Source organism: Nestor notabilis, unplaced genomic scaffold, assembly GCF_000696875.1.
Source record: "Nestor notabilis isolate BGI_N333 unplaced genomic scaffold, ASM69687v1 scaffold22302, whole genome shotgun sequence".
Taxonomy (NCBI): Eukaryota; Metazoa; Chordata; class Aves; order Psittaciformes; family Psittacidae; genus Nestor; species Nestor notabilis.
Genome location: NW_009917268.1, coordinates 30,338 through 53,404, shown reverse-complemented (window position 1 = coordinate 53,404; position 23,067 = coordinate 30,338). Strand labels below are relative to the sequence as shown.

Here is a 23,067-nt window from a genome sequence, read left to right as displayed (position 1 = left end):
CAGAGAGCCCCTCAGTGCATGCGGCCAGGAGGATGGGTGAGATCCCAGACCGGAGGAAGCTCCACAGCCCCACAGAGTGCTTGGGGGAGCCGGTCAGACTGGCCCAGGCCACGGTGCCAAAGGGTGCTCCTTCATATGCAGGCTCGTGCCCCACAGCGCACCCATCACTCCTATCTCATCCCATCCTCATGCCCTCAGGATGCTGACTGAGCACCAAAGACCCATCCCAAAGACACCGGGGCACATTGTGCATGCCCAGTACCGTGGCCATGCTCTCACCAAGACCACAGTGGCGCACGTAGCCATCTCCCCCTCAGCTGTATGAGGAGATGGCCCATGTGTAGAGCTCACAGCAGGCATTGGTCCTTGGCAAATAAACCAGGGAAAATCATCAATTTTGCTCCCCTAGTTTCCAGAAAAGACCCTGGCACCTTTCCCTGGAGAAGCACAGCAGCTCAGGGATGGACTTCAGGGGCTGGATGTTTCTGAACTCCTGTGTTCATTCCTCAGCTGCCCCCATCCCACCACACCACAGCTGGACACCACACGAGGTCTGGCCACCCCCAGGCCAAGCAGAGACCTACCCTGCTGTGCAGACAAGGCCTCTTCGATCTCTTCCCCTGCTACGCTCTGTAAGGAGAAGCAGCACAGGTTACTTCTGCAGGCTGGAGGCCTTTGGGGCGCTTGTCTCCTGCTATGGCTTACTCCAGAACCGTGCTTGGGGCCAGGACTTGCTTCAGGATAGGACGAAAGGGCCACCCACCAGCACTGCAGCACCACGGGCCGGGATGGAGGGGTTTACAAGCAATGGCAGGAGGTGCTGGAAGCCCAGCAAGGCCCAGCTTCCACCCCTGCCCCACACACTGCTGGGCTTGCCCAGCAAGCTGAGGGAGGGTCAGCTCTGACACGGCTTTCCAATGCCGCAGCTCCCAAAGAGGTGCTAGAGACACACGGAGTGGCTATGTCATTTCCCCAGGGAGCCCAATGTGTAAATGAAGGCAGCCAAGACTCTTGGCTCCAGGCTACATGCCAACAAGCTCATCTTTACCCCGTCACTGAGGAAGGGATGGCCCTTCATGAGGCACCTCATGTCCCAGAAGCCCCCCCAGAAGAGCTCTGGCTCAGAGCAGCTCCTCAGCAAAGCACACACTTACTTCCGGAGAGCTGGTCTCCCTCAGGACCAGCTCACCCCCGCTCAGTGCTGGTGGCGAGTCAGAGTCCTCCGAGAGCTTCTCTTCATCCTCCTCGTGGATGGGGGACGAGGGAGACCGTAGTGTGCTGCGGCAAGAGAAACTCCATTCACGAGGAGCTGCAGTGCTGCTGGCACCACGGCCCTGCTGGATTTGGTGGCAGCAGCTCAAGTTGTCACCACCCCTGCTGTGTGTCCACCAGCAGCATCAGCAAACCTGCATAAGCAGGAGCTCGACTACTGAGATAAATTCACTAGGGCCCTCCAGTACCAGCTGCATGGAGAGGAGCAGCAGTTTCTGGGGCAGAACCAAGCAGTGCAGAGCTTCAGCACAGTAACACAGCTTGGACAAACCTGCCTTGGCACGGAAAGCAAGAGGCCCAGGGCCCACACTGCTCCTCACACCTTCAGGGGCTCCATTCCCAGGGGGAAAGTTGGAATGGAGCACAGCAGAGTGCCAGGAACAACCCCACAAGGGACACATAAAGCGCACATGCAGTGGGCTGCCTGCTCCATAGCATACACACCTACATCCTCCGTCACAAGGCCAATAGAGGAGGCTTCAGACAATAATTAGAAGGTCTCGTTCAGCATTTTGTGCTCTGAAATTCAGGTCACTTCTCTCCCCATTCTTTTGCTTCCCAGGATGTCATGGAAATTGAGCAAGGTTTGGATGTCAAATGCAAATTGAGGGACTAATTGCATTGGAAAGGAGATACTTCCATCCAAAGCCAGGATTAAATTCTCCTTGTTAAAAATCCTCTTTCTTTTGGTGAGTAAGATAGGCCTTAGGAGACATAAGCTGTAACCTCAGGCTGAACAGGGGTGATGCCTCAGTTCTCTCACCAGCATGAGAACCTGCTGGCCTCCTAAAAGATACCAGTGGTGGGACCAGCCAGAGCCCTTTCCTGGCTCCCAGTGCATGTGGCCACAAGCCCCCAGGGCTTACAAGAGGCATAGAACCCTCCATCCCAGAGCTGACCTATCTGGAGACTTGCTCCGCTTGCCCTTTTGGTGGCTGCTCTCCACAGCTCTGTCCATGCCCACAAGCGGCCGGCTCGCCGGGGGCATCCCATCCACCACACCAGAGTAGTTGATTTCATCATACAGAGGGGCTGACGGGATGGAGGGGGAAACGGAGCGAAGGCCGTTCAGTGCTTCCAGCAGGGAAATGGGCTCGTAGCCCGGAGGGATGTTGTCAGAGCTCTGTGGGTGAAAGAGAACAGCACATTAAGAAACCCCCACCAGGCTGGAAGCCCCCCTAGAAAGGGGAGGCCCCGCTGCAGCCCAGCCCTGCAACTCACACACTGCATGCCCAGACAGCCCGTCCCCACAGCCACCTCTCCAGAGAGCCTCAGCCTCCTTCCCCTGCAACAGCCATACGTTCCCCTTTGGGCTGTAACACTGGTGATGCTCCAGGGAAGCTTCCAAAGCAATGCTGAAGAGACTGGGCATCTCAGCAAGCTGGAATGTGGCTGGGCATCCCCCCCCATACTTTTAAGAGCTGGGCAAAGAGGGTGAGGAAGTAGGTTCCAAACTAAAGGTACTGTAAGATGTGCTTGGACTGTGTCTCCTAAAAGATGGTTCGGAGACCCTTCCAGCTCAGCAAGCATGACACTTATGCTTCCAGCCCTGGTACACACAGCACCCCCGGTGCACCAACCAGCTGAGAGTTGGTCCTTGGAACCTACACCACTTCTGCTTCTCCCGTGGTCTCCATCCTCTCAGCTGCTAACACTGGCTCTACACAGCCACCTCTGCCAAAAGGTAGGAAAGGGATCACAGAACCACTGTGCCACTCCGTAAGGGAGGACGGCAAAACTGCACCAATTCCCAAACCCCCCTTAACTCACTAAGCTTCCAGTCAAAGGCACTCTCGCAAAGCCATTAAACTAACACTGGTTTAACTCAAAAAATCCTCCTGATCACAAAGATCCTGAGCACTCAACTCAAAGACAAATGGGGTTTATGCTGCAGCCACAGGCAGCTCAGCCCAGACTTCAGCACTCCAGGCTTACACTAAATTGAGCTGTTTCAGCCCTGTATCCTCAGGAAAGTGGTTCTATGTGGTACCTAAGATGGTGTGTGGCTGCTAAGCTTGGCCATGAACTCCTGTAGCTTCTCTGCCTTATCTTGCAATCACAGAGCTGCAGGTGTGCCTGCCCAGCAGCCTGTTCCAATACAGCCACCAAGTTAGTGCAAGTCGATTGCTGAACTGGCTCACTTGTGGTCACAGAAGTAGCTACATCTGACGGGGTGGAAAGAACGAGTGGCACTTGGGGTCAAGCATCAACCCACACTCCTAAGTGCCGGCCTTGTGATGGTTATGAGCTTGTGCTGAAGACCAACCCCAGCTGGAGGTTGCAAGATAACCAAGCCAGCTAACAAGGGCTCGGTTCCCAGCTGCTGCCATCTGCAGGCGGTGCGGCCAAAAGCCATCTCTACCAAGAGATCTCATTTTAGACAGCAGCTCGGAGGCGCTCTTTTGTGTACAGAGAAGCCGGGAAGACAAAACCCTTGGCCTGTGTTTGGGACATTTTCTCCTGGCTGTGCAGACCAAGGCCTGAGGGTTCAAAGGCTACTCCTTTTTGTTCATGTGGTGCAAGCTCAGGTTCCATGGCACAGCTCAAAGGCTGGAGGTGGATTTCTCAGCCAATGGCTACAACACCCTCATGGCAAGTTTCTGAGCTTTCAAACAACCCTAAGGGCACTGCTCTCCCCTGGGACAATTACCACTACACCCCACAGAGCCCACTGCTCCATCTGTATTGCCAGTCGCTGTAGGAAGCTTGCAGAGGGACAGGGTCACATCAAGCTTGCAACAGCCTCCTTCCGTGAGCCCAGCCTCAGGTTTTCTCCAGACCTAACAAGCACAACAAGCTACATTCCTCATCCAGGTTGGCTTGAGCAAAAGACAACTGCAGCCTCCTTGATACCGACAACAGCTGTAGCTGCATTCGATGGGACCACACAAAGAGCACAAACAAACCCTTCCTGAACTGAGGGCCTCCCTCACCTTCCCCTTTCCCCATCCTGGCTGCTGGTCCCCCACAGTTGCCACTCATGCTGTCCCCAGCATCGTGTTCCAGTTACACACCCTTACACCAGCTCAGAGAGTCCCCAACAGAACAAGCTCCATCCCTCCTGTTTCTGTAAAAGCAAAGCAGCCCACTGCAGCCAGTGTTCCTGAATGCAAGATCTGGTCCAACGGTGACTGTTCGTCTACCTCTACATCTAGTATCAGGGTGGAAACACAAGATGTGTCCATGCCAAACTGCCAAGGGGATGGGACAAGTGCAAGGAAGCTTCTGGGTGAGCCAAGGCATCAGCAGTTTGCCCACAGTTGTACACAGCTACTAAAACATGTTGGCCAGGAACTACAAAGCAGCCAGGCTCAGGACGTGGGGACAGTCCCTGCGGATCAGTGCCAGACCGCTGTGCAAGCTGCTTGCATCTTGCTGATTCCTCCACACGCAACCCAGGGGGTTAGTGATGGTCTGTGCAGGGTGTGAGTGTCTCACTGCTCACACGGAGGCAGTACAGGGAGTGCCCCAGCCTGTGCAGGGGCAGGAGTCAACCCCAGCGTGTCAGCGAGCCCTTGCGTGTGTAACACTTCCACGTGCTGGTGACACCATGGGCAAAGAACTGCTGCAGGAGCTAAACACAACCGAGTCCACTTACAGTTTCCCTTTTAGGCTTCCTGCTGGGCAGGGAGACAGTGCTCACTTTAAGGGGTTTAAAGGGACACTGTCAAGAGAAAACCATGTTTAAAGACATTGTTTCTTGAGGTTAGTGACACGAAGAGACACACAGCATCTCCTCACCTTGCTCCAGGCGACAGCACCTGCTTCCTCTACACACCATGCTCTGCGTCACAACAACCCTTGGGGTTTCTCCCCTGCCCTGTTTCTTACCCCCAGTTGAAGGCAGCAGGGCTCCAATGCTGCAGAGGACAGATGGGTAAAACAAGGCTTCTTCTGTGACACTATCTTTCTGAGGTCTAGAAGATGGTCTAGATGCCGATATCCCTTTCCTTACTCTGATCTCATGTGTCTTGACAGAGCCAGCTGTGCAACAGCACTGCTCAAGCAATGAGCACCAAGCACATGCGACCAGGCTCTGATGCTACCAGCACCACGCTTCCCATCCCAGCTTCCTCAGCTGCCTGCTGGGACCCCGACCTCTCATGGAGGCTCACACAAAGAGGCCTTTCTGCTGTCATGCTGGGAACCCTGATGACAAGGGCATTTCATCAGAGCTTGCTGCCACACAGATGTGTGTGCAAGTCAAACTGTCACCACCCCACCCCCCCATTTTCCCTGCTCCCATCCTGCCCAGAGTCTGCCACTTTTCTGCTGGGACTGGCCTGGAGAACCTTCTCAGACTGAGGATTCTGTGGATTTCTTTCCTCCAAAAGACAAGAGAGTACTTGGCTAAAACCAAGTTTATTAATTATTAATCCACGAGAGGAAAGATCCTGGCTGTCCAGCAGGGTTGACAAGAAAGGCTGCACTGCTCAGCAAGAACAATGTCTGAGTATACCTCCTGAGGTCACAGGAACACCAGCAACTCATGCACGCAGAAGCTGCCCACTCAGGCTGAGACCAGCGCCCTGCCTGGCTTTGTACACAGGGTTGGGAGGTACTTACAGAGTGCTCGTCATGGTCAACGCTCTGTGCCAAGACAGGGCTGAATGACACCGGCGACAGAGCCCCCGGCTTCTTCCTCACAGCCCGGATCTGCAGGAGGGCACGGAAGGCTACAAGAGAACAGCAGGCAGGTGACTGCATGGCCAAGCAGGACCAGGCCACGCCTGATGCGTGCCAGAGCTCCTCAGCTTGCCACAGGCACACAACAGGCATGGGGTATCTCCACTTGTACATGGGGAGCAGGGCTGTGGAGCACACCAAAGCCTAGTGCCGTGGTCTGACTTCTAGTCAATTGAACTAGACAGGGAGGAGATTTGCTTGCCAAAACCTCTGGGTACACAGGGTCCTTGCAGAGAACAGGCACTGCCTGCCCTGGTACCATCATGTAAAGGGGTACTTCAGACCTGATACTGTACAACACAGTAAGAAAAACATGAGCTTGGCCTTGGGCAGTGCACTGAAAGCTACAGGATGGGGGGGTGTGTGTCATGTAAAGCCACTTTGGGTTCATCCAGACCACACAAGTCTCAGCCCTGGGGTTCAGCTGGCCCTGGAAGCATCATGCCTGTCATTGGCTGCTCCCCCACCAGCCAGCGCCATGGTGGTGAGAGGCTCTGCAATAGCTGCGAATGCAGTCAGAGGGTTAGTGGCTATACTCCTGTCTCCAGCACAGCCATCCCTTGGTCCTCCCATCACAACAGCTTTGATCTCCACTCCCTGCCCACAGTCCCATTTCCTATCTGCAGATCTTTAATGTTGTTAGTTCCTCTGTGCCAAGGGCACAGGTGAATGAGCCAGACATATGTTCTGATGGAGCTGTAAGAACTTGCTCATAGATAACGAAAAGCCCAGGTATTTCCCTAGTTCTGTTGCACCCAACCTAGAGCCAGAGGACAAAGGTACAGATCTATCCATGCTGCCTCTGCACTCCCCAGCAGCAGATTCCCAGGAAGTCTGACATGGGGGCACTTTCCAAACAAACACAACCTCCTCCACTGCAGCATGCAGATGAGATAATACAGTCCCCGTGTTTTAAGTTGTACTATTTATAGTTAAAGCTGTCTGGCACTTCCTCTGATAAGATCTTGCTTTCTGTAACTGCATGTTTGACACGTTTGAACCAGTTAGACTCAATTTCTCATGCCAAATATCTGTCTTAGGCTCTTTTTTCTTTTGCTGAGAAGTATCAATTAGAAACAATCAAATATCTCAGAGACCAAGCACAGGGTAAAACAAGTGATCTGTCTATTCCAGCAAAAACACAGGCATCACCTCTCAAGAGACTCCTGTGCCTCTGTGCTTTGAGAAAACACATGGAATTCAGCAAATGCTGCCTGAGTGTCAGAATGGGTATTTAATTTTTTCCATCTTTTGGGAGCTAAGCAAAGCAGATCCTCTGAACTCTCCTGGCAAAGCAAAGGACTCCAAATTGACTGTTATCGCATCTCTGCCTCCTGGTGAAATAAAAGTAAAGTTGTCACAGGGTAAAAAAAAGTAGGCAAAGTACGTGGACAGCCCTCTGGTGGGACTGGCTGCTGTCTGGGCCAGATACTCTCAGGATAAAGCTTCTACATCCATTCTTTTGAGGGATGTTCCCTCATCTTCACCAAAACACAAGATCTGCCTGCATGGCACGGCTCAGAGCACCTGCACCTTCAGATCCATACCAGGGAGAGGGTGAGTGGCCAGGGAGGCATTGCACAAAGGGTCATTCTCCCATCATGTGCTCTTCTCCTTCCCTGTTCAAGGACAGTTATTTTAGGTGGCAGGAGTGTCCAGACACCAGTGAGAGCAGCAGCATATTTGATGCTGAGCCTTAGGGTGGAGTATATAAAACACTCCCTCTCACAGCCTGTACTGACTTAACAGGAGCCCAGGAGGGAGAAAGATGCCCTTGTTTCCTGGGCACATACTCACGCAGCCTGCAGATGGGGCAGTTGTTGGCCTGGTAACGCAGGGTGTCAGCGCAGGAATTGCACAGACAGAGGTGTCTGCAGGGCAGAATGAGGGTGTCCCGGAGGTCAGACAGGCAAACCACGCACTCGTTGCTGTTGTCGCTGTTCTCGTCATCTGAAGGCTGCAACGAGAGGCAAGATGTTGGCATGTGAATGGTAAGAGCCACACAGAACTGCCAACAGGCTCTGGGGCCTGGGGAAATTCCCACCAAAAGTCCATGGAAGAGCTGGCATCTTCTTCCCACAGCTCTCACCAGGGGGTTCTCAAGGAGAAGGAGCTCCAGCCCACACAGCCCTGCGCAGACACTCCTTCCTCTCAGGGCTCTGCTCTGAGCTCACTGAAGGCCAGAGGCCAGGGCACTGTACTGTGAATCCACAGTACAGCTGCCCTTCCCCAGAGCTAGGCTGTGTGCAGAGGGGAGCCCCTTTTGGGTCCCCCTTGGCTGAGAGGGACCAAGGACAAGCTCCCACCTACTAGCCTGGTAGTTGCCAGAGTTGGCAAGGAAGAGGGCTCTTTGGCAGTCCAGCCCTTCTGCCCCATATCTGCAGACAGAGCAGCCCAAAAGGAGGTGCTTGCTGACTGTGGCAGGCAGGAGGTCAGGCTGCCCCCAGGCTGGCCAGGAGGCACACTCTAGCCCAGTTTCCATAGTTCCTCCGAGCAAGTGAGGAGTGAGTGGTTCTCCTGCCACAGGATCTTCACCAGTCTCCTGTGCTGGCACAGGCTTCATGCAGCTGCAGGAGAACCAGCCTGGGATGCTCACCACTAACAGCTACACTGGTACAAATATTGGTGTGAACCCATTCTACATGAACATGCATCACACTTGTCTTCCAGTCACTCACGAGTCCCAAAAACTGGATTACAGCCACTCAGCAACCTGGTAAGCTGGGAGGAGAAAACCCACTCTCTGACCATAAGAGCTCTCTTCAGTGACACCAACACCACCACAGAAGTCATGCCAGAGCCCACCAAACTGATGACCCAGCATGGGCCACCCTCCACCTTCACCTGGTCCCACTTCGTGAGGCCCCTTTGGTCTCCAGGGCTATCACATGCTAGACCATGGGCAAGCTTGGTGTAAACAGCAACAGACAGCATCTGCTGCTGCCACATCCACACCCAGCCTGCTTGCTGCCTGTGCCAGCAAAAGGCTGCAAGGTCTGCCCCGTCACATGGATTCCTATTTTGGGAGGTAGGGAGGGCAGGCTTTTTGCTTTCCCATTCAGTTTGCTCAGTACACTAGGAAGAACAAAAATGGCCCCAGGCCACTTGTCTGATGAGCCACAAGTGTGTGACCATTGGATCAAGAGAATCATCACAAGACCCTGTAGGACTCAAAGAGAAGCCTTCAATCCTCTTAAATATATCCTGTGCAAGAAAAATCTCTGAAAAGACTTCTCCCTCCTACCTCTTCAGGTGCTACCACCTGTTGGTACAGGAAGACAGATCACAGAATGGTTTGGGCAGGACACTGCATTGCTTGGAGAGCAAATCCTGCTTGTCTTGCTCTGCGGCTACTCCTCTGCAAATCACACATTACACACACTAGAGTGGTGCGATCCTGAGGCCAGCACTTGGTACACTGCAGCCCAGGTGGCAGCAAAGGGCAGCTCAACAGAAGGCTAAAGCAAGCCTAAAGCAGTCCCATAACCTGCATGGTGCTGTGCAGCAAGCTGGGATTCATCCTCCCTGAGGATGGGCAATGTTTCTGGTTACAGCATTTGCATATACATCTCTTAGCGATGTTGTGCTCCCTCTTGCTGGGGAATGCAGGCTGCTCTCTGGACACTTGCTCTCTGGCAAGCCCTGAAGAGCTCAATTCACTGCAACGCTACAGGAATATGCAGATCCCCTGTCCCAGAAAAACAAACTAAACAGGAGAACATGAAGGAGCCACAGGAGCAAAGCACAGCACCAAGACCTACTGCCTTGACTGCAGAGAGGCAGCGACACTGGCCCATGGCTATCTCTACTGTCTCTGTGCTCTGAAACACCTCCAGGGCACTGATAACCTTTTCTCCCAGCAATCCCAGACCCTGGAAACAGGCCCTGAGTCTCATGCTATCTAAAATCATCTCAGCACAACTCCACTGAGTGTTTGGGCCTTACAGCAGTGAGAACCTGTCATCCCTGAGCTTCTCCAGTGCCTGCAGGAGTGACACAGACTCGACAGTTGTTCTGGGAATCACCTCCACATTGCCCTGTCGAGCCCCATAGTTAAGCTCAAAACCAGAAGGTGCAGGCTGGAAACCCACAGCTCAGAGAGCAGGAGGCTCCTGAGCACCTTTACCTTGGTCTCTTGGTTGTTTTTGTTCTCGATGCCGTAGATCTCCTGGAGCAGATAGCTCACCCGGTCAACCTGGAGAAGAAGACAACAGTTGGAGTGCCAGCTGCTCTGTCATTGCTGCTTCGGGATCACCTCCCCTCCCTCCCTGTGTCGAAATGCCCATGTTACATCCACAACAGCCAGCTCCCCTATAGCTACCTGAAAACGTTAACAGAAACAAGTATCACAAAGGATAGCTGGTAGAATGAGTCTCTCCTTGTTCTGAAAGTGGTGTCCATCCTGTCTGGTCTGATCAGGGAGCCCAACTGCCCACTTTTGTCACAGTCAAGATCATCTCGAAACCAAATACTCTGCTCATCTCACAGATCAAGAGGGAATATGCACCCAGAGCTCAAATAAACCAGAGGCAACCAGCCTTCCACAGTCCTTTCCTTCTGTGAAGTACTGCTTAACTTCAACCAACATTAACTTCCACCTGTCTTTGTAACCTCAGCAGATGTACTGTGCCAACAGCTTGTTACTGACACATCCATGGCTGCACGTCACTTCTTTGTTCATCACCTGAGAATATAAGGTCAAGCTACTGAAGACAGACAAACCATCACCCTCAGCATAAGAAGTACTCGAGGGACAACCCTACGTTAGTGCAGTGTCATTTATTACCATCCCCAGGCCCTTGGTGGCTTCTCTGAACTGGGGTGTGTGGTGGCAGAAAGCACTCTAGGCACAGGGGGAAGCTCCTCACAGCCCCAGACCTGGGACACACTCCTCCAAGCCATGCCCTTGTGCAGCCACTGGAAGCTGCCTGCAAACTGCCCTGAGCAGCTGAATTAAAGCACTGAGGCAAGAAAGGCTGATGGTTCAAGTCCCAGCAAGGCCAGCCCCCTCTGCACGGTGGGGTGTTCTCCCCTGTTCTTTAGCTTAGCCAGGAAATGCAGAACAAGACCTTGGAGCTGTTTGGAGCAGCCCCTATACGGATGCACAAAGACACTGGTCCCCTGAGACGTGGTTCTACACAGCAGCTGCCCCAGAGCAGGGTGTGTTCCTCCACACAAACCCCCACAACAATTCTAAAGAATGCTGAAGGGGTCCCAAGGTATCAAATTGACACATCTCACAAACAGGGGAGGCAAACGCTTTCCTGTCATCTCCACTAAGGGTCCAGTTAACAGCACGCAGTGAAACCAACCCACTGGGAGCCCAGTGCTTCAACAGCTCGTCAGCCCAGGGGTTTTAGCATGTCCATGTGTAATGGACAGCTCTCCTTTTGTCAAACCAGGTGCTCAGAAGAGCAATGGCTTTGCCATGAGATTTCAGTGCTGCAGAAGACGTCACATGCCAAGATGGGGGCAGGAGCTAGCTATATCCAACCCATCTGCCAGTTCAGAAATGCTCTGAGCTGGGATGCAGCAGCTTTAACAAACTAATTCCAAAGGCTCCCCATTTAACTCAGCATGCAGCTCACAGACAATCTGTTCTAGGCCTACATTTCACGGCAATGAGGTCAGCCTTTGGACTGCTGAGCAAAATCCTCTGCAGCAGCTCACAACTCACCCAGGAAGTTTGGGAACAATTATGTGGGAGATGTCCTTTTGTAACTTGACATTTCAAAGAGAGTCTTGTTAACAGCATCCTGACTGCTCAGAGGATGGTGATGAGCGGCAGTGAGTGCAGAAGTGGTCTGCTCAAAGCAAAGAAGACGCCAGGAAGGAAGACTCAGCAGGAGTCTGCATTCGTTTTAACTGCTTGCCTCTAAAAACTCCCAAGAAGTTCATGTCCCAGTAGGCAAAGGGTGAGCAGTGCAACATGGCTCTTACTAGAAAGATCTCTAGGTTTAAAAAGAGTAGGAGTGAATAAGAAGTAGATGATTGTACACAATGCAGTCCTTCACCTTCATGCTTTTGCAAACCAACCTGCACCACGTCATCCTTCCAAAGGCTTCTGTTGCTATATACAGCCTCAGCTGATGCACACAGGAGTCACCAGCCAAGTCCAGGTCATGTTTTTCTGCTGATCCATCTGTTTGTATTCATCCATGCTGGATTTCTTGAAACAGATTGGTAGGTACATTATAACTGATCTCAGCTGAGAGAACAAAGCAGTTCAGCTCATTAGCTGCTGCTTCCTGCTCCAAAATTGCTTTAGAAGTCGATGCACACAAAAGGTGCCCAGGGATCCTAGCAATGGCAAGGAGGGGAAGGCAAAGAAAAGTAGTGATGGTGAAGAATGTACAATGTTACACAGATGGTTTACTCTATACCTCTGCTCTATGCTGTTATGGGTGCAGATATTACCTCAGTTTCAATGGTACTGTGTGATCTTCTAGAAAGAGCTTCCTTCTATTTTAAAAAACATAGGGGAGAACATACAAGCATTACATTTTACAAACTGCCAATCAAAAAAAAGTACCCACAACCAAACACAAGAGTGGGAAGGTTACATGCTCTGCCAGTAAAGACAGGCAGGCACACACTGTTTCACTGCAGGAGGCAGCTAATCAGTCTGTGGTAGGGTGGGAAATTCCCTGAAGAGCACTTCCAGCAAGACAGCCCTCCATTTGGGGCATCCATTTGAGTGCTAAATGGAGAATGGTACACACACTGTGTTAGTGTGTGCAGTAACCCAGCACCGACTCAGAAAGGTCACAGCCATGTAAGCACTAGTTTTTCTTTTAAATCTTACTTTTCATCAGCTCACAAATGCTCTTCTCTGATCAGAAGAGTATGTGAGAAAGAGGCACTGCTGGCACCACACTGCTCTGCTCCCTCACTGCTCAGGCAGCTTCCTCCAGCACAGTGCAGGAGCTCTCTCTTCAGCTGCTCCGCTCCTCCGGATGTTCCCAGTACAAACCTGCCTTCACACACTCCATAGACTCCCTCCCAGAACCATCTCTATCTACCTCTATTAAGAGTACCTGTGGGATACAGATCAATCAATTAGCCAGGAGATAATGCTGCAACACAGCCAAGCTAAGCACCAAGGAAGGGAGGGAAGCACCAAGCACGTCAGTCTGCTGGTGGGGCAGGTAGTGAATTACTGAACACAATTTTGATACAGGATTAACTGGTACCTTTTAGCAGCTCGTTTCTGGCCTGGTGACTGCAACATCTTAGAGAAAAAAGTGTCTAATCAAGGTGCTTAATGATCTTCTTCATAGTAAAAGGCTTCTTAATTCAGATCAGATAACCCTAGCCTTCAATCATGAGCATCTGAAGTCAAACACACTTAAAGCAGAAACAGAACACACATCTAAAGGTGAAGGGATCGACCACCAAAATCTCATCTCTTTCTCCAAGACATTTCAAGCTGATCCTTGCAGCAGGATCACTACCAGATTTCCTGTCAGAAGGTGAAATTCTTGGCAATCTTACAGTTTGCAGTTGCTGATGTATTTCTCTCCGTGTAAGACTGGATGCAGTTTCAACCTTGATAAGGCACTACACAGCTTCACACCACACCGGATGGGCTAAAAAAGGGCTACAGACCCCTGATGTTTCCCTATTTGCCAGTCTCCCGTCTTCCTTTCCTTACCCTCATAATGTGTGCAGCCTGAAACATAACAGCTTCAAAGCAATACCATGCTGTGATTGCTCAAGTACCAAGACAGTTGGATGGAACTGGCAAGATGAGCCAAAAGGTCTCAATCCCTGAGGCTCCTCCATAGATACCATGGGCACAACAAGGAAGCTTGTGCAGGGAGATGATATCCTCATATCTTAATATGCTCACACATGTGGAAAGCTAAAAGTTTTCAGCCTCCAGGCAGGACACTGGGAGCCTGAGAAGATATCCTTCCACACCACAAAACACAGAACCTAAGGAGATCAGGCAGTGTCAATGAACTACTTAACACATACAGCACTTAAGTTCCCTTATGCAAACCTAATTTACTTACAGCTATATATGTAAGCATCAGTACTGTGCTTTGCCAGCAAGGCAGGAAGGTATAGGGAAGACTGGATCTATACATAGTGCCTGCCTCCCAGGGGAGCACAGAGACCTGCACCATTGCTCTGCCAGTCCCACTGCTATATTTCTTTCCCCAACACACATCTGGCTGAGCAACAAACAACCCAACATTAAGGGCTGCCAGCAGCTCACTGCCTTTGGTTGTGGTATCTGAGCTAAGGAGGTGAGGTCTCAGGCTCTCAGTGAATTAACACTGAAGCTTCCCACTGGGTACAGACAGGCACCTGTGGGACACCAGGAAATGCCTTTAAGGAAACAGGTACTTACAATTTGCTTCTGTTTCAGTGGCTTCACGGAAAAGCTGCCATCAACATGCTAGCAGGAAAAAAAAGGAAATGTGTTAAATAGCTGAAGTGAACAAATGAAGAGCAAAACAGACTCGTGATCAGAGTTGATGTCTGCTAGCTAAGCGAAGGGTGGCATGTGTGTAACCAGGACAGCCTGAATGGCCATCATTCCCAGCAGATAGAGGAACAGGGTATCAGAGTGCCCCTTGTCTGCTTCAGTGCAGAGCTAGATGGACTTGGCTCAAGTTAAATAAACCTTGCTGAAATGGGTCAGAGCATGCACAAAAATCCCCTGGCACACTGCATCCTTTCAGGTTGCAAGCAGTCCAACTGGGTGCAAACACTTCTTCAGCCAGTCCAGCAAGACTTGGCAGCGGATATTTGTTAACACCCTAAAATAACATCCAGTTACAGAGCCCCTCTTGAGGCCAGAGCCCCTCTTGAGGCCAGAGCCCCGAGAGAGCAAGGGGCTGGCAGGAGGCAGAGAACAAGGATTGCTCACTGGATGGGGTCCAAACCAAGTCACGCACGCTCTGCATTGCCACCTTCAGAGCTGCAGTGACTGCCTCAAGCCTTTCATTTGCTCACTGGCAGCAGTCATAGCTGGAACAATTCTGTATATGCCTGGTGTCAGAACTGGTGACAGGAATAGTGTGCTATTTCTATTTTCTCCATCCTCCACATGGGCCAGCTAAACTGAAAGAAAACAGCTCTCCTGCCACAATCTAGACAGTAGGAAAGGAGACTTAGGAGAAACTCCAGCAGGCCCTCCTGCTGTGAACGGCTACAGGCATGCATCTGTTTGCTGAAGGAGTTTCAGAAGGAAGGGACACCAACATCGCAGCAGAAGACGAAACAGTCCTGTTCTCCAGGCAAACACAAACTGCCAAGTGTCTGTGTTTGGAAGAGCTGCAAGGCCAGACTGCACTGAGCATCAAGGTTACTATTCTGATCCGAAAGATACATATAAATAGCAAGCTGGTCTGTCTGTCCTCTGAGCATGCTCTAGCAATCATCAGCAGTGCTTATTAGCAAGAAACTCCTCTGGATTTACGAACCTACACTTCAAAAGCTGCAATTAATCTAAGGATGGGGAATATATTTTAATGAAATGGGGAGGAGAAAGAACTCAACATGTACTTTGCCCTGTGACTTTTTTAGTAAAAGAAAGATTTTGATCTTAAGTATGCAGTGGAAGATGACAAGTAAGAAGTAGCCCCACCAGACAGCATCTCCCTCTCACAGTACACACAGACTAAAAAAAGAGGGGAGGCACTTTCAATCGTTGAGCTCAAACCTGGACACAGGACATAATCCAGCACTGATGCAATGGCCTGACTAGCTTTAGTTAGGTCCCAGTTTTGCCTCATACCTCGTTCAGGTCCCTGAACATTAATTTCAGGCTTTTGCCATCAACTTTGTGCATCCAGAATGCTCCAAGGTTCTGCACAGTGGGTGAAATTTACCTATAATCCTTGAAATCCTGCTTCCAAAGCTGGAGCAGTTTAAGCCACTTTCCAATCTCATGAGACAGAACTTTCCAAAGCTTCACTTCTGCCCTCATGCTAACACATTCCCAATATATGTGTATTTTCCTACATTCTACAAGGTGCTATTATCAAGTGCAGGCTATGGAATGCTGGAATGGGAAGTTGAGAGTTGGGACAAATCCAGCCAGAGCTCTTCTCCCTGACTACAGAGGCTGGGCTTACTGCAACAGGGCTATGTTTGGATATGTGGAAAATAGTAACTAGACACACTCCTTTGTAAGTAAAAATCATACTCACATCATCAGATCCAAAGCCTAATCTGAACCTCACTACAACTAAAAAGCTATATAAGCAATAGGTTGAGAGCACAGGTGAGTCTCACAGATGTGGAAGGCAAACAGGCATGCCTTCAAAATCAGGCTGTAACATGCAGGAAGCTGGTGGTCTCATCTACTTTTCTCTCCTCAGAAATAGCTGAACAATCATTTTGCAAGGCTTCGGGGTCTTCACCTACTATACTTTTCTGCCAAGATGACAGATGGGCTCCAAACACTACAGCCTAACCCAAGGACCCATTGCCACACTGCCCATGCTGCTCTCTCCTGGTGCTGCTGAACAACAGCTGCGGGATTCCAGCATGTTTAGGTTTTCCAGATAAAATGGAGGAGGAAACTAGAAGAATAAATCCCTGCCCTAGCCCCAGGGGTGTTGCAGCTGCCCATCTCATCTCTAATTGCCAGAAACAGAACTACCTGCAGAGCCAGTGCTCAAAGCAGCCTTTCTAGCATAGGAAAACTCATCTTCTTCACTAAGTCCAGCAAAAAGCAACCTAGAACACATAAGAGGATCTTCCAGCCACAGGGCTTCCTTAGGACTGACTGTGCTTCCTATGCCCTCTGACTCAGCTTATCACCATCCACATTATCCACCCAGGAGGAACAGAGTAAGACCTGGCAACTTGCTCAAGGACATGGCAGGAACCAAGCAGATTGAGAAACAGAAGTCAGCCACATGCCAGCCTGGAAGTGAGGAATTTCTAAGAGCACAACATTGATACTGCTTCCCGCTACATGCCCAGCTCTGCTCTATCATCTCTTGCCTCATTTTAGCACCTCACTACAAGTATCACTTGCCCAGGATATGTGTCTGCAGTATTACCACAACCAGACACAACATGGTGCAGTTATGAATCTTGCAACTGTTTTCAGGGTCCAGTTATCATGGAAAGAGATTCTGTTATCAAGGCTTGTGGCATACAACTTGGCTTAGCCTTTCCATGTAGGCAGCAGTCAGCTACATCAAACATGCCTCTGAAAAGTAGTAGAGCTCGAAGTCTTTATGCAGGATATATCCTAATTATTTAAAAGGACTTGGTCCTGCATGTAAACTAAGGCCAAACAATGGTGCAACAAGGTCTGGACACATCAGATCCAGTTCTGCAAAGAGATCATGATGCCCTGGAAAACCGCATGGTAGCAGCTATGGTCAATACCTTCCACCCTCAAGCATCTCAGCCACTGAGGCATATCCTCTCCCCACACACAGGAAACACCAGCTACAATTAGCTGAGTGACCAGCAGAGGTACAAATGATAATTACAGGCTGCACAGGAGCTGCTGCAAGTGAATATTTTTACTACAGTAGCACTCGGGAACTCCCCATCACTGGGCCAGGACTCCATTGTGCTAAGTGCTATATAAATACAAACTAATGACCCATGAAAACATTTACATATGCAAGGACAGGGACAGAGGGAAAAAGAAGTCATTTACCTTTTCAAATGCAGCCAGAAGAACATGGGCATGACCTGTCACCTCAACCACCACTGCAAAAATAGAAAGAGCACTTCTGGTTAAACCTTGAAAACAGCACAAGCATAAAGCTACCCAAGCTGCGTTTTAGTCTGTTCACAATTTCTGAACCACCATCTGTCCTATTTTCATCTCCTTTTGCAATTTAAAACTTCTCATATCTTGTCATCTTGCACTCCTGCAGAGCAAGAACAAAACCCTGCTGGGCTCTATGGTGGGCCCCATACAGACATGCCTTTGTTATCTTGGGTGCTCCAAACTATCCCACTTTGTTTTCAGAGGCTGGAAAGGGAAAGTAAAACAAAGCGCTCAGTGGGACTCTGCTCTCCCCTTAAATTCATGTTTTTAATTACCTGAAGTGATCACAGGGATTAATAAATCCATCTGGTTTAACTGCAGTTAGCAGCACTTCCAGCCCTGTTATTTATCACTTTATTTTCCTCTAATCTGACACACTCATAAAACATTTATTTCTCATACCACTTTTGGACATGAAACATCTCGATCCAGTTCTCTGATTTTTTTCCCCAAAGACAAACATCATGTCTTCCCTCTTCCAAACGCAAAGCTTCCCTCTTAATCCAACAGCACTGTGAAGGGGCTGTCAGAGGTTTTAGTATTGCATCCATGACTCCCAAAGCAAATACAGATCAAATACAGAACAGAAGCAGCTGAGGTACAGTCCCAGTCTCTTTGGCTCAAGGCTCTAAGGTTCTGTTCAGCTCCAAGTGGTTGGACCCTTTTGCTTAATTATGTTCAGACGACTCATACAGAAATGGAAGACAGAGGCTGTGGAGGAGTCACAGAGGGAAAGGAAGGCATGTATCCACCTTGCCCTGCCCGGACCAACAAGTACCTGGGCTGTGCTCAGCACATGCAGAAGAGCTGACAGAAACTATCATCAGCTCTGTGCCAGAAAGTTAACAGCTGAAGGAAGCAACTCCTGAGTTGTTTAAAAGGGAGAAGAGCTCAACAGTTTCCACTGGGCCCCCAGAACAGCAGAGATAAGAAGAGGAACCATTCACTAGACTATAGCACAAAGATCAGGTTTGGGAACAGCAGCAGATGTGAGAAGAGAGTCCATGCCTGCAGATTTGATGGTAATAAAGACTTAGCATGGCAATTTGGGTGCAATTGGGAACATAATGGCATACAGAAAAGAGGGCTAAAACTGGGAATTCATCTGCTTTCTCCCTCCATTGCCAGCCAAGAGCAAGGCTGCTCCAGCTTACTCAATACATGAAATTCAGGACTCTCCCAGCAGTTTGAGTGGCTAAGAAAGAGGTAACAGGCATCACTACCTTCATATCCTCAGTGGCATTCAAGCAGTGTGTGGCTGGAGCTGTGCAGCACCTTCCCTCCCCAAAAGGTTTCTGTACCTTTCCCTGAGAGCTATCCCGCTGGCAGCAGTGTGAGAGGGCTGACACTGCAAGCTCACATTCTCCAAGGCAGGCACACATCTCCTGTCAGAATTCGGTCCAAACCAACATCTCACTCACTGCTATTTTAACTTGCCATTCAATTTTATTTAACACAAGCAGTTATAGGCCAGCTGTAATTTTCCAGGTGCTCCAAACACACAAGGCCAGCTCCTTCCAGGCCTAGCAGTTAAAAAAAGAACCAAAATACACAACAGTTTCCTCAAATCTCGCTCAAGTGTCCATATTTTTGTGCTGATATTCTCTCCAGGAGAGGATTTAAAAGCACTTGCCTTTCCAGGTTATTAAAATAGATGACAGGACACTATTGGCTAAGACTGGGGCATGGTATGTGCATAAATGTATGCTTCCCATGCTGCCTCCTGTTCTATTTTTGGTCCTTCTAGGCATGCCCAATATTAGAAAGTACAAATACCTTGCCAACAGCTCCATAAACAGAGGGCGGTGTTTTATATTTATGGTCAAGAAATATACATTTATGTCAATTTTACCAACAGTGCCTGAAATCACTAAAAATAGATGCACTTTAGAAGTAGTTTCCTCTATGTTGCACCGTGCTTTGTTAGTCACACTTTAAATTGGTTGATCCAATTTAAATTGGTTCTATTTTACTGTGCTTGGAGGACTGTAAAATAAGGCAATGAGTTTCTGGGCAATTTCACATCTATAATGTAAGAAACTGAGCAAGCGACTGCACTAAATAGTGCAATCAACAATGGATTTTTTTTTCCTTTCTAATTATTCTTCTATTTCGTACAAAACATTACAAACAGAAGATGTGAAATGCTGGTCCTGCTGACCATATTCGCCCCTGGCTCTAGAGAACACACGAGTTCCTTGCGTATTTTTCATTGCTGATGCTTATAACAAGTGCAAAAACACAGAGCCCAAAAGCACACTCCCCCTCAGAAAAATACAGCAGAAGGTGAGTAACAATCTAAACATTTACTGGACTTCCCCCTCCAAAATGGCAATGTGCTTTTAAAATAATCAACAATATTACTTCTTATCAAAGGTTATGCTCTTTTATTGTAACCATTCAGCACCCTTCAGAAGAATCAGAAGAATTTTCAACTGATGGAGGAAGCTGTATCTGGTTTAACAGTGGCCTAATTGTTTGAAACCATTTCTTTTTCTCTGACCATTCCTAGGGGAAGGCCCATCCTACAGATAGCTATAGGTTTTATGAAGACAACTTACCCGTCAAACATGGGAAAAAGACCAACTCCCTTCTTGCCTTACAACTTGCAAATGCAAAACCCAAAGAGAAAGGAAGTAATCTACTCTGATTTGTTCCTGGTGTTGGTGGCAGAGCCAAGAGCTTGTCAAAAGACTACTCCAACGCTAAATACCTGGCCATTTTTCCTGTGAAAAATTGAGGCTATTTTTAAAAACATGTTTTTATGTAAGAACCCATGGTTAGCTGGGCCCTTTTAATATAGGGAAGTTAGGGTGAAATCCTGAAATATTTTTATTCTGGAAAGGTTCCCCAAGCCTTTGCTACAAGTAAAATGTTTTCATCATTGCAAAATAAGGCCTGCCCTGAAGGAGTCACATAACCGCAAAGAGACCTAGATGACCATGGGAGCACACCACTACCACATGCTTACCATCTCCTTCATCCACCACCGCTCGGATGACCACAGGGAACACACCACGATCCAAGTCAAAGTTCAGCTGAGGGAAAGAAATGAGCTGAGGTTAGACAATTCACACCAGGCTTGCCTGAAGACAATGCTCAAGACGGTGATAACATCAGAGGAACGAAAGCACCTTCTGACCCAGCCTCTGGTCTCAAAATGACACAAAAGAGCATGAGGATTTAAAATTCAGGCATCAACTTTCAAAGGGAGTCAACCAGAGTTACTACAACATATATACATGTCCCTGTCCATGGCAGGAGGGGTGGAACCAGATGATCTTTCAGGTCTCTTCCAACCCTAACCATTCTGTGATCCTATGATATACTGGTTATAGCACAGCAGTACACATTATTGTTCTCTACACCAAAAATAAACCCTTACTCTGTATGGAGTTCCTGAAGACAGAGAAAAATCTGCAAAACTTCAAGCTTACACAACACTTTAAGGAAACACCAGACTGATTTCCATCTCTTGGCATGTTATGAAATTCAGGTCCTTGACCTTCTAACTGGCGAGACTGAAAATTTAAGATCTCACTTGAGTGCAAGGAAAACAGACTCAATTTCTTCCTTTGCCCTGCACTTCATTAAAGCACTTCAAAAGCTCCATGTCATCTTACAAACACAAGAAAAATGCAACCTTACAAACACTATCCTATGCCAGGAACGGAAATGGCTCAGAGACTGGAATTCTGGTGTTTTTTGTTAATTACTGGCTTGGATTTTGAGAGGAGAAGTTGTCATTTCACCAGGTAGTCTGTTTTCAGTTTTCCAGTGAAAACTGAGACTGAATGCGAAGCACTACAGCACCACTCAGGTAGTGCTTCAGGGCTCTCCTCACTTTCCTGCAGCCCCAACATCATGTGCAGCATGATTTTGTCCAGCTAGTCCCTCAAAAGATAAACTGTCAAGGTATCTACTGGCATTGGCACAAATGACAACCCAGAATATGCAGACTGGAGGGAAGGTGACCCTCACAATGAGCTTTAACGTAGTTGAAGATATTCCTCTCAAATGAATTACAACCTGAATGTTCATCGTGAAATGAATGATAACAGTACACTGGGAGACAATATACCCAGTGCACCACCAGCCAAGTATGTCATAGCCATTAGCCACATGGCTGCACCTCTGCCAAGAGCTGCAGGCACATGCTTTGGACTGCAACAGTTCACCAGCCTTCCACAGGAGGCGCAGGGGAAGAGGGGACTGCAGTTCTGCTGCTCTTCTGTCCATAGCTGCTGCTCCTCATGCAGGTTACTTGCCTTTGGAAACACACAGCTTCTGCAGCACTTTCTGGAAGTGATTCTCAGCTGCCTAACAAAGCTTTGCACACACGCATCCTTTCAAATGGGATTCCAAACAGGTATGTGCTGGAAGACCTTATGATTTCACTGAGCTAGTCTTCAAGCCTGAGGGACACTGATTTTCATCCTCTGTATGACAGTTTTACATTTTATTCCTCTCTTGAACTACCAGAATCTATTCTCTTTCCAGAACAGCCAAGTAACAAAGTGAACACAAAAATCTCATTTAACCACTCAGTATTTGTTATAGAAAAGTCTCACTGAGCCACTATTTTCCAGCCTGCATTTTTGAGCCTTTATGGCATTCCACAGAGGGAAAATTCATCGAGGACAATTGATTAAAATTGCTGAAAGAAGCTTATGGTTTTGCTTTGCTTCCTGCTCTGATTTATTGCAGTATGACAACAGTTACTGTTTGTCGATTTGAAGGGAAAGTCGAATCACAAATTTGTGGTTGCTTTACAACAAACTTTCACATTCTCAAACAAAAGGCCTCTTTAAGTGTCCATTTCACATTCAGTTTTAGGGACCTGAAAACAACTGCCTCAACAAAAGCCATACACTGGAACTTGCAAGCAAACTAGTATATTATGAAGACACAGTAACTTTTATAAAGCTTTCCACATAACAACCCAACACAGCATTATTTTCCCATCTGTGGCCAGACAAGAACTACATCATATGCAAGTATTACACTGAGAAAAAACATGAAGTCAATCTGGAGGTTTTGGACAACAGCAATAACAATGCTGGAAAGAAATCTGAAGTATGCAATTGTACACAGCTGAGCGATAACACTCTGCCAGCTCTCCCAGGTGTAAATGCTGCGTATCAGTGGCCACTTAAGATTTAGCTGTATGCATTTTACTGGACTTGAGAGGACAAGGACTGATATGTACTCAGAGCCAAAACAGAAGACGAAACTCTTCTGAAGCACAGTGCGTGTTCCACATTACCTCCACACCCAGAGCTCCCAGTAACACCAATGAAAAAAAGGGTAGACAGAAGATGCAGTAGAATAAAGCAAAGGGAGCTAGAAGC

General features: G+C 48.7%; 1 protein-coding gene across 1 annotated transcript in view; it reads right to left on the bottom strand.

The window, feature by feature from the left end:
• Positions 1 to 584: 584 nt before the first annotated feature.
• MGRN1 (mahogunin ring finger 1, E3 ubiquitin protein ligase) overlaps positions 585 to 23,067 on the bottom strand; it is a gene marked incomplete at its 3' end in the record, with an annotated part of 45,165 nt that continues 22,682 nt past the window's right edge. The window contains exons 5-13 of the mRNA XM_010009149.1: positions 20,688 to 20,754; positions 17,600 to 17,652; positions 14,318 to 14,365; positions 10,085 to 10,153; positions 7,756 to 7,915; positions 5,839 to 5,948; positions 2,172 to 2,395; positions 1,155 to 1,278; positions 585 to 630 (exon numbers count right to left, since the gene is read on the bottom strand). Of these exons, the coding sequence (XP_010007451.1) occupies positions 585 to 630; positions 1,155 to 1,278; positions 2,172 to 2,395; positions 5,839 to 5,948; positions 7,756 to 7,915; positions 10,085 to 10,153; positions 14,318 to 14,365; positions 17,600 to 17,652; positions 20,688 to 20,754 (901 nt within the window). The remainder of the gene's footprint in view (positions 631 to 1,154; positions 1,279 to 2,171; positions 2,396 to 5,838; positions 5,949 to 7,755; positions 7,916 to 10,084; positions 10,154 to 14,317; positions 14,366 to 17,599; positions 17,653 to 20,687; positions 20,755 to 23,067) is intronic.